General features: G+C 44.2%; 1 protein-coding gene across 1 annotated transcript in view; it reads right to left on the bottom strand.

Annotated features, from left to right (window-relative positions):
- SPAG17 (sperm associated antigen 17) overlaps positions 1 to 17,204 on the bottom strand; it is a 209,574-nt gene that overhangs the window by 6,970 nt on the left and 185,400 nt on the right. The window contains exons 46-48 of the mRNA XM_084757928.1: positions 8,187 to 8,247; positions 3,751 to 3,895; positions 2,664 to 2,808 (exon numbers count right to left, since the gene is read on the bottom strand). Of these exons, the coding sequence (XP_084614054.1) occupies positions 2,669 to 2,808; positions 3,751 to 3,895; positions 8,187 to 8,247 (346 nt within the window). The 3' untranslated portion in view covers positions 2,664 to 2,668. The remainder of the gene's footprint in view (positions 1 to 2,663; positions 2,809 to 3,750; positions 3,896 to 8,186; positions 8,248 to 17,204) is intronic.

The following is a 17,204-nucleotide window of genomic DNA, read 5'->3' as shown; positions in this document are numbered from 1 at the left end:
AAATGATGTTGTAATAAGATTATTATTATTTGATATTGATGCATATGATTGTTAATGCGGCAGTTATTCCCCTAACCCACTATTAGATAAATGAAAGACACAGATTGTTAATATGCCTTAAACACTGGGGCTTGCCAGATCTTAACCCCCTAAGCTACGTTGTTATCGCCTAGCCACACATCCCATCCAAAATTCTCATATACTTGCACGTGCTCCGTTTGGTCTGCTTCTCTCTATCATGCTAATCCTCAAAGCACGCTCCTCCCAACCACATGCTGCTTGGTCATGCTACTCCATAGTGAACTTCTTTCTTCCTTCCTCCTCTCCTGTACCTCTCTCTCCAGTGATCCTGTCCTCCAGGCCTACAAACCTTAGCTCTGCCTACCTCTCTTCTGCCCAGCCCAGGCATAAGCAATTTTATTGGCCAACCAGATCTAGCTGTGCCAGACACAGTGGTGCACCATTATAATCCAAGCCCTCAGGGAGGCAGAGGTAGGCAGATCTCTGTGAGTTCAGGGCCAGCCTGGTATACAAAGCAAGTCCAAGACAGCCAAGGCTACATAGAGAAACCCTGTCTTGAAGGATGGGGCAGAGATGCAGATATATCACTTGGGCATATACTCAAAGGATGTTTCTACCATAGAGACTGCCATGTTCGTTGCTGCTTTATTTATAATAGCCAAAAAATGGAGACAACCTAGGTGTCCCTCCACAGAAGAATGTATAAAGAAAATGTGGTACGTTTACACAGTAATTTATTATTCAGCTGTTAGAAAAAGAAAGAAAGAAGGAAGGAAAGAAAGAAAAAGAAAGGAAGAAACTATGAAATTCACAGGTAAAAGGATGGAACTAGAAAAAATTCATCCTGAGTGAAGTATCTCAGACCCAAAAAGGCAAATATGGTAAGATCAAGTTGGGGTGGGGGAGGGCAGCACTTAATGAAGAAACAGCTGAAAGGAACATTTAAAGAGTAATGTGGAAACCTAATATAGTAGATACTTCCTAAAATATATACCTCTATGAAGGCTATCTAAGTGAAGTAGCCAAATAATGTTGGCAAGTAGAATTCCAACTTTCCATTCCTCATCATCAACTAAAGCTTCCAATACTAGACTGGATTACATCTAATAGAGTTGTTGGCTAAAGAGGTACCATGGGAATCCCCAAACAACCCAGGGTATTGCCAAGATGGTAGGCCACAAACTGACAGCTGGAGCCATTTCTGAAGACAACACCTCTACAACTCACTGGACACTGTTAAGTCAAGCTGGCGCCTACATAGAAACCTCACCCTTACATTCTAGTGTGTCTGGTACAGGAAGGTACTCTGCAGACCACCAAAAGAGAAGTGTAGACACCAAGCCAGCCACAAACCCTTTGATCAACAATAGTGTCCTGCTAGGACAAAACTCATAGGTCAGTTCTTGCTCAGTCATCAGAAAAATTGCTCCTGGAGCAGGTGGGAACAAATACAGGGACCCATGGCTAGACATGATGCAGAGACTGAGAGACCTTGGAACACTCAACCCTAAATGGGCTGTTTCTATCAAATCCCTCCTCTTGGGGCCCAGGGAACCCTATGGGAGAGGAGGTGGAAAGAGTGTGATAGCCAGAGGGGATGGAGGATGCCAAGAAAACAAGGTCCTCTGAATCAACCTGATCAAAGCACGCAGGAACTCAGAGAGTGAGGTACCATGCACAGCGAGGGCCTTCGCATATCCACCATGGCTTCCAGTCTAGGGTTTTTATGGGATTCCTGAGTGTGCAAATAAGTGAGTCTAATTCTTGTGCTTTCCCTTGGGCTCTTTTCTTTCTGTTTGTCTTGTCCAACTCCTATGTGATAGTTGTAATTTAGTATCATTCCCTAGGAGCCTGTTTGTTTTCTAATGAATGACAAAAAACAAAACAAAACAAAAAAGGGAGTAGATATGGATGATGTGGGAGGGGGGGAGGAAATGGGAGGAGAAACCATAGTCAAGATATTCTCTGTGAAAAAGGTATTTTTCAATAAAAGGGGAAATAAAGCCATTTACCTTATGAGGTGGCCTTGAATATTTGGAAGACAGAGGTGGAATGTCATGTGTGAATATGTAATATTCCTCAGAGGATCATGATTTGATTGTTTGGCCCATGATGGTAGTGCCGCTTAGGGGATGTGAAACTTTTCTAAGGTGAGGCTTTGCTGGAGGAAGTCAGTCACTGGACCCTTCCTGACCACTTCCTGTCTCTGCCTCCTGGGCCACTGCGTCATAAATTCACTATCATGCTGCTATGACCATCGTTATCACCTGAAGGATGTAGTGAAATCTCTGAAGCTTGGCAAGATAAGCCTGTCCTCTAAAAGAAAACAAAAACAAAAACAAAAACAAAACAAAAAACTGATTTTAAAAACACTAAGTTTTTTATATAGTGGGTTCATAATTCGTTTAAATATAATTTAAATTTTCCCAGTTCTAATTCTTCTTTGGTAATTATCTATACATTTGACTCATGGAACCAACAGTACAGTTGCAGAAAGTGTCCCAATTCCAAAATGTTTGAAAACAACCTATTTAAGTGTAAACTCTACAAACGTTTTCATTTTTGGCTGTAAGAAATCAGGGAAACGCTGAGGTCTGAGGCCCCAGATGTGAGTGGTTGACAAACTGGCATCTGCTACTTACTGATCCTAATGACGAGTGGCCTTGCGAGACACGAAAACCCCAAGTGCAGAGGAGGAGACTGTGGATGTCTTGTACACCGTGGGATTTTCTTTTCCCTGGGGGAAATCTTTTGGTCGATTGTCATAGGCACTGCTTGTTAAAACTGGTAAAATACTCATTAAGGACTGTGAGCTTTACAGGTGAATGATCTTTTGTACAGACACAAACAGCATCTTAAAGTCACAGAGTCTCCATGCAGTTTGGGTAGGGATTGGTCTAGATGTGGGGACGCTGGTTGTGAGCCATCTTTAGGAAATGAGAAATCTAATTGAACTGTTTTCCTGTGTGTGTGTAACTGAGAAGTGGACGCAGCGCCTGCCTAATAGAGACACTACCTTTGAATTCAAGTGAATTCACTTCCATTTCTACTGAAGTGGAGCTCGTTGGATGCATCCGCAGCTTCCACCTCATCTCAGAGTTTCAATGCCCAGCTGCCTTCATCCTCCTCCTCCTCACCAAGCCTAGCCCTTCACCTCTGCTCTGGAGTTCTCGCTGTTGGATAGTTCCATATTAGTTACTTTTAGTCATATTTTAAACACTCCCCTTCTCCATTCTCAAATCTAGAAACAGTCTACACTAAACAAATGTCTGTCCTGTCTGTAGTGTCTTTAAGGTAATATACTCTGGCTTCTTTGGCCCCTTTTCCCACTGCTCCCAAAACAGATCCCAAATTTGTCTTTCCTATCCTCTCAAACACCAGCTGTGTGCAGAGGACCTTGGAAATCTCTATCACCAGCTCCTGCTCTTCAGCTGAGATCTCATTTACTAAGCTCTGCAGTTCAGTTTCTGGTGGCTGTAAAGTGGACTTAGGTCTTGTGCTGACATCTATGTTAATAAGTTCCACTTTGGCTTTTGCCGTTTCCTCCTTACCCCCGACATCATCCGTTCATGTCCCCGTGCCTGTTGTTTGTCATCCTGTGTATAGTGCTTGGCCTAGTGAAGAGCTTCACTAATTCTTCATTAGACCATTTTGTCTTTCATGTTTTCCTAATTCATTTCAGTATTTCTGCACTATGTATGGTTATAAAAACTGAACTTTAAAGGATATTTGCTTCCACAGGTAAGAACATGATGTCATGCTCCGTCATGATTTCAATATTGTGGGAGATGTGTGCTAAGCCTTTGGCACCGTCTTCTCCAACAGCCATGGCAAAGAGCTCTACCTTTAGCTCTGCATGCAAACCAGCAGCCACCTGTAAGGCATCAAATATAGGTTTTAAAACTCATTTTGACAACATACCTAGGTTCTCAAAACTTAAGCTTTCTCGTCTATAAATTTGGCACTGGTAAATATAAGCACATTGTGTGTGTGTGTTGGGGGGTGAGTGGTACCACAGAAATCTGTTTTATTGCCATGAGCATGGCCATGTCAGACCCATTGGAATGGCAAAGCCTTTTGCTCACCCTTGTTGGTGTGTGCATGTTGACAGTAACTGTGGAAGGCATCTACAGCAGCTCCCTTTTCCAGGGGGCTTATAGCCAGAGACCACTGCCCTGTAGAGACCCCCCCCAACCAAACTTAGATAAGTTTACATCCTTGTTGATCTATATGCAACAAACCTGCCTCTTCCATTCAGATATATAGAGAAATGTGCTGGGTTTCCACTACCATTGGGCCACCTGAGCTCAGCTCTACTGTATGTGTGTCTATGTGTCTGTCCTTCAGTCCCTTGTCACCCCAGTGGTCACATTTCACAGCTCAACTGTGTGAGTCAGGGCATATATGTCAGAATTATTTAAAATAGAACTCCAGAAAATAAATGGGACTGAAGACAAACTTCTGAGGGGTGTTGGAGTTTGTATCTGAAACACCCCCAAAGGCCATAAAGTAAAAGTTCGGTGTCAGCTTATGCCTGTGAACTTTAAGGAAACTAACTGGTGACAGCTCATGCCTTTAGTCTAAGCACTGAGGAGGCAGAGGCAGGTAAATTTCTGTGAGTTTGAGGCCAGCCTGGTCTACAGAGTTAATTCCAAGACAGACAGGGCTACACAGAGAAACCCTGGCTCAACCCGCCTCCCCAAAAACCCCACAAACAAACAGACAGACAAAAGGTAAAAAAAAAAAAACCTTATGGATTTGGGCTTAGTGCAAGGCAGCACGGCCATTGGGGGTGTCTTGGCCCCTCTTCTCTGCTTCTCTGCTTCCTGGCAGCCACAAAGAGAGCAGCTTTGCTCTTCCATGTGTCGTTCTCTAACATCCCACAGACCCCAAAACACAGGCCAAGTGATTACATAGTGACACCTCTTTATTCTGTAAGCCAGGATAAACCTTGTTTCCTTTTAGACTGGCTGACACAGCGACCCAAACCAGCACTGTATGAGGGTGTGTGTGTGGGGGGGGGGGGAGGGCGAGACTAAATGACAGGACATTGGAAGTAAAGGGAAACTACTGCAGTAGCCATAGTTTATTTTCTCCTAGTTTCTTCTTTGATCTCCATTGGTCCCTCTTCCCCTGCTCCATAAACAGATGACAAACTTCTCTTTCTTTCATTCTCTAACTCTGACCTCTGAACTGAGAGCTCAATTTCTGACCTCAAAACTTTAAGTCACGTCCTTACATCCATCCCACAACTCCATAACTGTGCTGTTTTGTTTGTTTGTTTGTTTGTTTGTTTTTGAGTGTTGGTCATGAGCTCCTGTCTGCTAGCTGATAGAGGTACATTTTATCTAAGATAAATGTGAAGGTTATATAAGAAACGTGGCAGCTCTCCAGCCACCTGCTCTCTGGGACTCTAATAAAGGCTTGCAGGACGCCAGTAGAGGGAGACAGAGTTAGTGTAGATGTCAAGCTGCTTAAGTCTGAAAGCAAGGCAGAGAGGTTTGTACCAACAAAGAAGAGACCCGGTACACAGTGAAGAGACGCAGCAAGGCATCGGGCTGCTTGCCTTGTTCTTGGAAGGCACACTAGCCAGGAAGGGAATAGATGTTTATGTTTCTAAGCTCTCTCGCTCTCTCTCTCTCCAGGAGGCAGGTAAGAAAGCAGGGGAACGGTTATTTACAAAAACTAGATAAATCACACACCACCACATGGAGAGCAATTAGATATAAATGGAAATTTTGCATATAGTTTTATAAACTAATAGAATTGAAAAATGTTTCCATTTCGTTCAACAGGGTATTGTGTGTGTTGCTGAAACAGATCCAGACGCTCTGTCTCTCAGAGTGCCAGGCTTGGTCGTCCAAGCCCAGCAATCAGCAGGGCTGGGTAGTGGGCAAGTCCCACTGGAGGGCTGGAGTTACTGCCACAGTGCTTTTACCCCGGCCTGGAGCACATTCATGCAGTGCTGGCAGCTAAGCAAGCTGAACAGTGGTTAGATTTACATAGACAGAAGACCATAGATTATGTTTTTTTGTCAGAGCCAAAACCTACTGTCCAAAAGGGGAAAAGAAATACCCTTATAGTACAGTGGGCTTCAAAGGATACACACTGAGTTTTTACTACCTATAAAGCTTGATCCAGCTCAGTTAGCAAGTGGGACGATCTGTTCTTTAGATTAAAATGGGATTTACTGGCTTCTCAGAACAGTGGACGGGCTTGCTTTAATAGTTTTTTTTATGTTGTCAAGAGTCTGACATTTAAAACATACGTCTGTTTGGGGGATATAGGTGCATGGGCTTGCCCTTGGAGACACGTATTTGCCACAAGAGGTGCCTGTGGAGATTAGAGGACAGCTTTCAGGGTTCCTTTCTCTCTTTTTACCACAGGGGTCAGGTTGTAAGGATTGATGGCAAGCACTTAACCTGCTGAGCCATCTCGCTGGCCCTGTACAGCAGTGAGTTACTTCAGAGAAACAGATAGGCATGGATTCGTGGATGTAGTGTAGACAGTGGCAGGTCTCTGTTTGGAGTTTCAGCCTGTGTCCTGGTGTGCTGCGATAGATTGTGATTTGCAAACTAGAAGTGGGCTAAGAACAGCTGGTCTACACACCTTCCTAGACCAGATGAACAAAGCAAGGCTCTGAGTGTTGATGCCCCAACCTTGCCTGGTGCAAGGCGGTCATCACAGGGAGCCAATGGGCTGTGCAGTACACTCAGCAGACCCCGATATGTAAGTAACAAGTGTGACAGCTCTAGTGGCTCCCCTTGTGCTTGCTGTGGGACCACATACCCTTTCTGCCTGTTCTCCTGAGCCTACACACACCCATTTCTGAGCCCACTAAAGTTCCTACCTCATTCTGGCTATAGCTGCCTAAGTTCCTGCTACATGGCTGGCCAAGGTAGATGCCTGGATATCATTCCTCTGTGCCCTGGCTCTATTAGTAGCGCACAACAGGAAAGCAACAATTACTGAGAGATAAAGAGCCTGGTGAAGCAGCCAGGTTTGCTTACAAGATGGTTAAATTTTAATTTAAGAAAAACCTGTGTTTACCTTATAACGGTTTAAATTTATATTGTTTAAGTAGGGATATAAATTAATATTCACATAATATTCACTATTTTAAAAAACCTAAACAACCCATTTTGAGAATACAGTGAAGTCAGTATGGGTTTAGGTTTAATTTTTAAATTTTTATTTCTCTTACAGTGTTTATCTTTAATCAAAGCATAGAGGTCTCCACGTGTACAGGGACGGTGTGAGGTTTGGATATGTGTACACAGTTAGTGATGCTCATCCAGAGTAATTAACATGTCCATAACCTTAAACATGCATCCTTCTGTGTGGAGAATGCTGAAGAAAGAGAAACAGAACAGTGCTTTTTTTCATGTACCTGGGTGTGACAGTTCCTTGGCGTAGAACCAGATTTCCTGCTTTACATATTGACATCTTTACATTTGTGTTTTCAGATTACTTTGGAGAAATAAAGCAGCTGGTGGCTTTAATAAAATAATGTGATTTCCTATTATTATGTTAGATAATATTCCCTGGGAAGCACAAAGTAGAAAGAATGGGATGGTAGTTTTCATGGAGGATGTGCCACTTTTCAGAAGAATTAAGTTTTTAATTTTTTTGGCCTGTTTATTGAATATGTACAAAATGTTTTCCCTGCATGTATGTCTGTGTACTACACCCATGCAGTGTCTCTGCAGGTCAAAGGAGACTGCTGGGTCCCCAGGAACTAGACGTACAGGGGGTTGTGAGCGGCCAGGTGGGTGCTGTGAACCGGGCTTGGGTCTTGGGCAAGAACAACTTGTACTTTTAAGCACCCAGCCGACTCTCCATCCCCCAAGAGTTCAGTTTTTTAAAAGGTCCTTTGCACATGCCTGTACATAACCGTAGTCCCAGGAGAAGTGAGGAGAGCTTCCCAAGTGGTTCCAGCTGATGGCATGGAGTCACACTGGGGACCAATCCTATGAATCCTTTCCTTACCATATGAGAACAATTAGACCTACTCATGGTTTAAACTGAGTGTCCAAATGATATAAAAGCCAACTGTAGTGGAAACATACACATTCACATGTATGCACACGCACGCACACACACACACACACACACACACACACACACACACACACACACACACGCTCTATAACATATGGACTTACCGGCCCAGGTTTATATATCACTTTCAATCCAGTGCTGGGTGGGGGCTGCTTCACTCTAAACCTACCAGGAAGAAAAATGAAAGAAAATTTATGCCATGATGAAAACCAAGCAATGAAACAACTAGGATGCTGTAAAATCAGAAAGGTGTGAATCTAGAAGCCAGGGAGTCCATACCATGTGCAAACAACCAAAGCCCTTAATGTTCACTGACAGAAGATTTTCGGGATTCACCCGTTTCACACCTGCCTTTCCAACACTGCTCATCGGCCTGAAGTGGACTCCAGCCTGCATATTCCCACATGTTGGTACTAGCTGCTGATGGGCTCAGGCAGCGCGCTGCTGGTGTTTGGCTGCTGGGTGTTTTGAGCGTAGCTGTCAGTATTAAATGTGAATGCTGACAGCCGGTCATGCAGCTACAGAATTATGGCACTTTGGGAAAATACCAGAGCATGGAAGTTGGGTTCCCCCTCCCCCTGACTTGGTGTGGGGTATGAATGCTTGGGAAGAGAGGAAGGACCAACGGAGATCAGACCATGCTGAAGGGCTCGAGAAGCCCTGTGCTCATGCACACTGCTTACTGATGTCTTTTCCTGCCTGAGGGTTGTGGGCTCCGTCTGGGAAGGAAGGGCCTGGAGTACTCTGCAAAGGACAGCTACCCCACACTGCCTGTATCCCACTCCTGCATTCAGGGTGCTGTGCGGCCATCACAGCTGAGCTAAGGACAGCCTACCACACACTGCCTGTACCCCACTCCTGCATTCAGGGTGCTGTGCGGCCATTACAGCTGAGCTAAGGACAGCCTACCCCACACTGACCGCTACCCCACTCCTGCATTCAGGGTGCTGTGCGGCCATTACAGCTGAGCTAAGGACAGCCTACCCCACACTGCCTGTACCCCACTCCTGCATTCAGGGTGCTGTGCGGCCATCACAGCTGAGCTAAGGACAGCTACCCCACACTGACCGCTACCCCACTCCTGCATTCAGGGTGCTGTGCGGCCATCATAGCTGAGCTAAGGACAGCTACCCCACACTGCCTGTACCCCACTCCTGCATTCAGGGTGCTGTGCGGCCATCACAGCTGAGCTAAGGACAGCCTACCCCACACTGCCTGTACCCCACTCCTGCATTCAGGGTGCTGTGCGGCCATCACAGCTGAGCTAAGGACAGCCTACCCCACACTGCCTGTACCCCACTCCTGCATTCAGGGTGCTGTGCGGCCATCACAGCTGAGCTAAGGACAGCCTACCCCACACTGCCTGTACCCCACTCCTGCATTCAGGGTGCTGTGCGGCCATCACAGCTGAGCTAAGGACAGCCTACCCCACACTGCCTGTACCCCACTCCTGCATTCAGGGTGCTGTGCGGCCATCACAGCTGAGCTAAGGACAGCTACCCCACACTGCCTGTACCCCACTCCTGCATTCAGGGTGCTGTGCGGCCATCACAGCTGAGCTAAGGACAGCTACCCCACACTGACCGCTACCCCACTCCTGCATTCAGGGTGCTGTGCGGCCATCACAGCTGAGCTAAGGACAGCCTACCCCACACTGACCGCTACCCGACTCCTGCATTCAGGGTGCTGTGCGGCCATCACAGCTGAGCTAAGGACAGCCTACCCCACACTGACCGCTACCCCACTCCTGCATTCAGGGTGCTGTGCGGCCATCACAGCTGAGCTAAGGACAGCCTACCCCACCCACACTGACCGCTACCCCACTCCTGCATTCAGGGTGCTGTGTGGCCATCATAGCTGAACTGAGCAAGCAGTAGAGTGAGATCTCTAAAACCAAAACTCTGTGCTGGACAAACAGGGTCTACATAGAGAGAGGTTATTATTTTAGGATTAACTCTCTGTTTCCTCCCACCCACTTCATTGGTAACAACCTGGAAAGAAGGAAAGGGAGGAAGGAAGGAAGAAAAGAAGAATGGAAGGAAGGAAGGAAGGAAGAAAGAAAGAAAGAAAGAAAAGGGCCTTAACTAGTGGCCTGAGTCCTTTTACCATGCTGTTTCTTGGGGAGCCAACATCCCTAAAGTTGGGGTTTGTCTCAACTAATCAGTGACAGTAATCTTCCAAATTGGATGGTTCTACCCTTTTACTATATTTCACTTCCATTCTAGAATCATGAGCATTTTCAAAGGATTGTCATGTAAGAGTAACTCTGCAACAGAAATATTTATTCCGTCTTGATGGAAACCTTGCCACCATACACACTGTGCTTCAGCCCTGTTCAGAACAGAAGTGAGGGTTGATTCTCTGTAGTTGGGAGTGGCCTTGGCATGGAATTACTGTGTATTGATCCAACGGAAATGACTGCACTCCCGTGTGGCTTTGGTGACCACAATAAAGTGAAGTCCCTCAGCACCGTAGTGACAAAGAGCAATGACCTGAGCCCTGTCCTCATGCCAGCCTGCAAGACCCTCAACAGATTACCCAGTGTCATTATATATAACCTGTCAGAAGCTCAAAGACAGGGGCTGGAGAGATGGCTCAGTGGTTAAGCGCACTGCCTGCTCTTCGAAAGGTCTTGAGTTTAATTCCCAGCAACCACATAGTGGCTCACAACCATCTATAATGTAATCTGATGCCCTCTTCTGGCCTGTGGACAGAACACTGTATACATAATAATAAATACATCTTTAAAGGCGCTCAAAGATCCCCTGGACTTGGATCTAGAAAAATACCACATGTATCTTCAGAGCCCTGCACGAACGCAACTGTGAGTTAAGATGCTGATTGGCAGTAAGCTAGACCTTCATGGCTAGAATTTCCACAATGCTTAAGTTATTCTTTTTTTGCCGCAATCAGGCAGAAATAGTGTGATTATAAGCACTTTTCAAAATCAAAGACAAAAATAAAAGAAGTTTATAAGAAAGGAAGAGAAGACCATGAGGCCAGTGGGGGATTCTCTAGAGAGTCTTCTCTGTTTCACTAGAAGAAAATCTGTTTGCCAAGAAGGAGAAAGGGAATGTATTCAAAGTGCTGAAAGAAAATATCTGCCATCCAAAAATGCTATGCTCAGCAAAGCTATCCTTCAGGAATAAATGGTTTTATAAATGATTTTATACACCAGCAAAAACCAAGGAAATCCATTACCACTGAAGTTGTCTTGTCTTACAGGAAATGCTTAATAAAGTTCTTCAAGGAGAAACGAAAAGGTGGAAATTAGCATCATGAATATATATGCAACTGTAACACTTACTGGAAAAGGGAAATACCTAGTGAAATTGGAATACTCCAGTATTGTAATGTTGTTGACTCTACATATTCATAACGGTCACTGCATGCATATATTTGTTATAGAGTTTAACGCCAAAATGATCAAAAATATAGAGACAATAACTGTGAAATATACCGTATAAAATGATGCAAATCCTGACATTGTAAACATAATTGTGTGAAGGTCAAAGTCCTTCCCAATGGTCCTCCCAAAGTTTTTGTATGTTGTGGAAGCCGTCGTCAGTTTAATTGGTGGCTGTAAGATGTGTGATGCGGCCGTTGTGGTGGTGCTCTCCTTTAGTTCCAGTAGAAGCAGGGAAAGTGGAGTGAGTTCCCCAGCAGCCTGGGCTACACTTCCAGGTCCAGGCCAGCAGAGGTACAGAATGAGACATGGCTTCAAACAAACAAAAAGTCACATCTAGTAGCACTAGATCCTAGAGTGAGGTGGACTCCACTACAGAAAGAATCTGCAAAAGTATGTGGCAACTAAGCGCCTTGCTCTTGAACAAACAATAAATGGGTGAAGGGAAAACTCAAAAGAGAAATCAGGAAGGAATCAAATGGAGGCTTAACTTATGGGATGCAGGGGCGGAAACTCCAAGAAAGAAGTTTATCTCAGAAAATGTCTGCACTGATACCACGTGTTAATCTCCGCTCAGATAAAAGCCTCCATCTTGGAGGAAGCACCTCAGGGCACAGGATGGTCTGAGGGAAGGTGAAATACTCCACTGTGCTAGGAGCTGTTTATGACACAGGAAGTCATGACTCAAATGCTACAAGAAGTTCTGAACTTTGACCAGATTTGCCAGACTACTTCCTCCCCAAGAACATATAATGAGTAAGGACCTCTGAGAGATATTCTGAGACAAGCTGGATGACTAGAAGATGCCCAAACCAGCCAAGGCACCTGGAAGGAGCAGAGGTGAGGTAAAGTGCCTGGAAGAGGCCCAGACCTCCTGAGCTATCTGTAAGAGACACTCTCCAACATGTTGAACTGCCTGCAGCTGTGCAGCTGGTGAAACAGCTGTCTTTGAGTCATTTCTGCTCTCGTGAATAACCTCTTACCCATATAAATGACCCCAATAAAGCTGACTGGCTCACTGGGGGGACCTGAGTGGTACCCCTGCTTTGGTCCATACTGTAAGTAACCCCAATAAAGCTGGCTGGCTCATGGGGGGGGGACTTGGGTGTTACCCCTGCTTTGGTCCATACTGTAAATGACCCCAATAAAGCTGACTGGCTCACTGGGGGGACCTGGGTGGTACCCCTGCTTTCGTCCATACTGTAAGTGATCCCAATAAAGCTGGCTGGCTCATGGGGGGGACTTGGGTGTTACCCCTGCTTTGGTCCATACTGTAAATGACCCCAATAAAGCTGACTGGCTCACTGGGGGGACCTGGGTGGTACCCCTGCATTGGTCCATCATTGGTTCCCTATCTGCCATGAGTAGACATTTGTTCATGCCTCCTTGGGAATGATGTCACACAACAATTAAAAGAGAAAAAGGGTTTCAAGTATATAGTCCAAGAAGATATATCAAGGAACTAGAAAAGGGACAAGCCTTTTCTGAAATTTGCTGAAAATAATAGGAACCACAGCAGAAATAAATCAACATGACAAACAATACATAAACAAACAAACAAAAAAGAACAGAGTCAGTAAAACTGAGAACTGATTTCTAAAAATAAAGAATATTTATAGCTCTCGGCTAACCAAAGCAAACTAGTAGAGAAGAAAAGAAAAAGAAAGACAAAAATTTATGACGCCTCAGAAATAAAAACTGTCACAGAAGATTATAGTGAACAGTTATATATTGCCAAATAAAATAACTCATATGAAATAGATTCCTTTAAAAATACAAATTGTCACAGAGGTTGAGTCAGGAAGATATAGAACGCCTGGACAGACTAATAATACTTAAAGGGACAATTAATACAAGACTTCCTGTATCTGTTGCTTTTCTTGTTGCTGTGACAACAGACTTGATGGAAGCTGCTTAAGGGAGCAAGGGTTTATTATGGCTCACAGTGCAGGGACCGGCAGTCAGTTCACCACAGCTGGTTCCGTTGCACTCTCAGGAAAAAGAGAGGTGAGGACTCAAGCTCAATTGGCTTTCTTCTTAGTCAGTGGGGGATCCTGCCCACATCCAGGGTGGAGTGCCCCTTTCTGAAAAATGCTCTCACAGACATGCCCAGAAGAGTGTCCCCTACATGACTCCATAGAGAATCAGGTTGACAATGAATATGAACCATTGCAAGTGTATGTCCTATCAGTCTGGTCCTCAAATCACTTTTAAATCACAGCATCCTACCACTGGTCCACACGGGCTCATGGCCATCTCATGATTTGTGTCCATGAAGTGGAAGAGAACTATTAAAAATACCTATAATAAGCAAGGTGTGGTGGCACACATCTCAACACAGGTTCATTCCAAGTTCAATTTCAGCCCAGCATCTCCTTAATAGTTGGACCAGAAAAAGAAACCACAAGACTACACATTATTGATGGACATGGATGCATCAGACATGCTATGTATCAGGACCAAGCGCAAGTTACCAGTGTGTACAAATCAGTCAGTGTAATATCTTTACAGAGTTGAAGATAAAACTGATCATCTCAATTGACACACACAAAGTGTTTGACAGAGTATGACGTATTTTCCTAATTACAGACTCTGAATGGGTCCTGCATGGCGGGAATGTTGCTTTACAACACAAGGACGCCCACAGACCACCCAGAGATGAAACTGTTCCCCTGAGGTCTGACGAAAGGCGAATGCACTGACACTCAGCACTCATCCTCACCATAGCATGAAAAGCGCTAGCCGTGGCCATCAGATGAGAGAAAGAAAAGACATCCAAACTGGAAAGGGGAGATAAAATTATCTCTCCACACATAAAGGCAGACGAAAATTGCACAAGGAAATCTGCTAGAACTAATAAATTGCATGAAGTTGTTGGGCACAAGGTCAACCTTCAAAAATCTACAGAATTTTTATATTACAAACCCGTAGGTAAAATATTGAGAAGACACTTTCAAAGTGTGATAGCACTGAAAAGCCATATGATTTATCAAGGGTATATTAACATATTCAGAGCCACAAAACACTCTGAAAGACACCGAAGAAAATCAATGAATGAAAAGTTGATTTGTGTCCATGAAGTGGAAGAGAACTATTAAAAATACCTATAATAAGCAAGGTGTGGTGGCACACAGTTATAATTCCAGCACTGGAAAAGCTGAGGCAGGAGGATTGCTGTACATTCAAGGCCATCCCGTGCTAGATACTAAAAACCTGCCTCCAAGAGCAAAACCAAAAGCAAAATGCCCACAATACTCAGCCATGGACTCAAGCAGCACAGTCTCCTCTGAACCTCAGTGGTTCTCTTTGCAGATTGTGCTGTCTGGTTTTATGTCAACTTAACACAGCTGAGGTTGTTGCAAAGGACGGAACCTCAATTAAGAAAATTCCTCTGTGAGATCTGGCTGTAAGTAATTTTCTTAATTAGTGATTGCTGGGAGAGGGCCTAGCCCATGGTGGGTGTGGCCATGCCTGAGCTGGTGGTCCTGGGTTCTATAACAAAGCAGGCTAAACAAGCCAGGGAGAGCAAGCCAGTGAGCAGCACCCCTCCATGGCCTCTGCATCAGCTCCTGCCTCTAGGTTTCTGCCCTGCTTGGGTTTCTGTCCTGACTTCCTCCAATGGTGGCCTATGATCTGGAAGTGTAATCCAAATAAAGCCTTTTTTCCCCAGCTTGTTTTTGGTTATGGTGTTTCATTTCAGCAATAATAACCCGGACTAAGACACAGAAATTAGAAAAAAAAACCTAAATGTATATGAAACCATAAGAGATGCTTAGTAGCCAAAATAATTCCCTGGAAGGAAAAAAAGCTGGAACATCACATTTCCTGATTTAAAGCCACCAGAAAACTACAACAATCAAAACAGCATGAGGCAGACATAAAATCTGATGGACACAGAGATCAGTTGAACAGAACAAAGAGCCAATAAGTAAACCCGTATATACTCCTGTACCGCCAAGCAGCTTTTAAATAGGCTCCAGGAAGACACAAAGAGTAAAGGACATCTCTTAGATGGATGCTGCTGCAAAACTGGATTTTTACAAGCGGAAGAATGAAAGTAGAGCCACATTTAAGACCATAACCCTAAATCAACACAGAGTGGATAAAAACTTAAACGTGACTCTTCAAACTGTAAAATTCCTGGATAAACACATAAGGGGAGAAGCCTATGGACGTTGACTTTAGCAATGACTTTCTGGATATCATAGTAAAAGTCAAGGACCCAAGCAAGAACAAATAAGTAGCAATACATCACACTAAAGAGCTTCTGCCCTGCAAATGCAACAACAAAGTGAAGTGGAAGTGGAAGCAAGCAACAAGCAGAAAATAAAACAACCTACCAAGCATGTATATTCTGGGTCCTTTAATGGTCGGAAGAACTCATAAAATACAGTAGTGTGGAGAAAAACAGTAATCTGATTTAAAAATGGCTAAAAGACTTGAATTAGCATTTCTCTACAGAACACATAAATATGGTTGATGAGCACATGAAAAGTACATGTTAATTATTAGTTACCAGACAAATACGAATTAAAAACATTAGGAAATACCACCTCATACCCATTAAGATGACTATTTTAAGAGAAAACCCAGAGGCAAGAAATGTTGGAAGAGGTGTGGAGGAAAGAAAATTGCTGCCCTCCTAGTGGGAATGTAGATTGGCACAGCAGAGATTAAAAACTGAACAGCCATGGGTCCTAGCAGCCCCTCTTCTGGGAATATAACCAAAATAAATGGACTCTCCATCTTGTAAGTATGAATAAACACTGCTGTGCACCTTGAAGTGCCCGTTCATGATAGCTAAGACAGGAAAACAACTTATATGCTCATCAACAGATGTGTGGATAAAAATAAGCATCGATATGGATATAAACAATGGAATATTATTCAAACTGAAACCAAGTAGTCATACCTTTTGCTGTAACTGAACCCTTCTGCTTTGTGGGTTCCTCACTCTCTTCCACCCTTCCCCACCCTTCCAACCTCCAACACTAGGTAGGAGAGAAAGAATGATGGATGGGAAGCAGGCATCATTATCATTAGACTGCTTCCTGAGGACCAGGGGCGTTGACTTCCTTGGGGCAACTTTGATCTTCACTGTCAAGTTATTCAATGTTTTTCTCTATCTCTTTGGGCACGGCTACTTGACAAACCACAACGAACTGCAACAACAGGAACCAGCAACCATCATGAGAAGCAAGAGCAGGCGCAGCCGCCGCTGCAGCCCCTTTTAGGGATCTAGCATTGATATGCCTTCTCAAGTGTCCCCAGAATTCTAAATATCATATACTTGCAGGTAGCTGGCAAAATCACACCCATGCTATAGCATGAAGCAAATCGTAATCAGATGCTGTGGACAATCTGAAGTGGCCCCATATCCCACACCTGGGATTAAAACAAAAACATATTCCCATAACATTTTTGTGTTTTTAAAGAAGCCAAACCTTCACGCAACGCTTTGCTATTTGCATGGATAAGCATACGGGCTATTGGATAAACTCTGGGCTACTGCATGCCCAATGAAATAAGTCAGAGATAGAATGTATCACCTAACATATGTGGACTAGAAACCATGAATTAAAAATGCAGAAATAGAGTACAAGAGTGGCTACCAGGGCCTGAATGAAGGCAGAGTAAGGAAACATAGGCCAAATCTACAAAGCAAGGCCTAGAGAGGTAGCTCAGCTAGGACTAAGGGCACATACTGGTCAGTCTT

Source organism: Acomys minous, assembly GCF_964271855.1.
Source record: "Acomys minous genome assembly, chromosome: 14".
Classification (NCBI taxonomy): Eukaryota; Metazoa; Chordata; class Mammalia; order Rodentia; family Muridae; genus Acomys; species Acomys minous.
The sequence above is the reverse complement of the archived record's forward strand: the minus strand, read 5'-3'. Positions and strand labels throughout refer to the sequence as shown.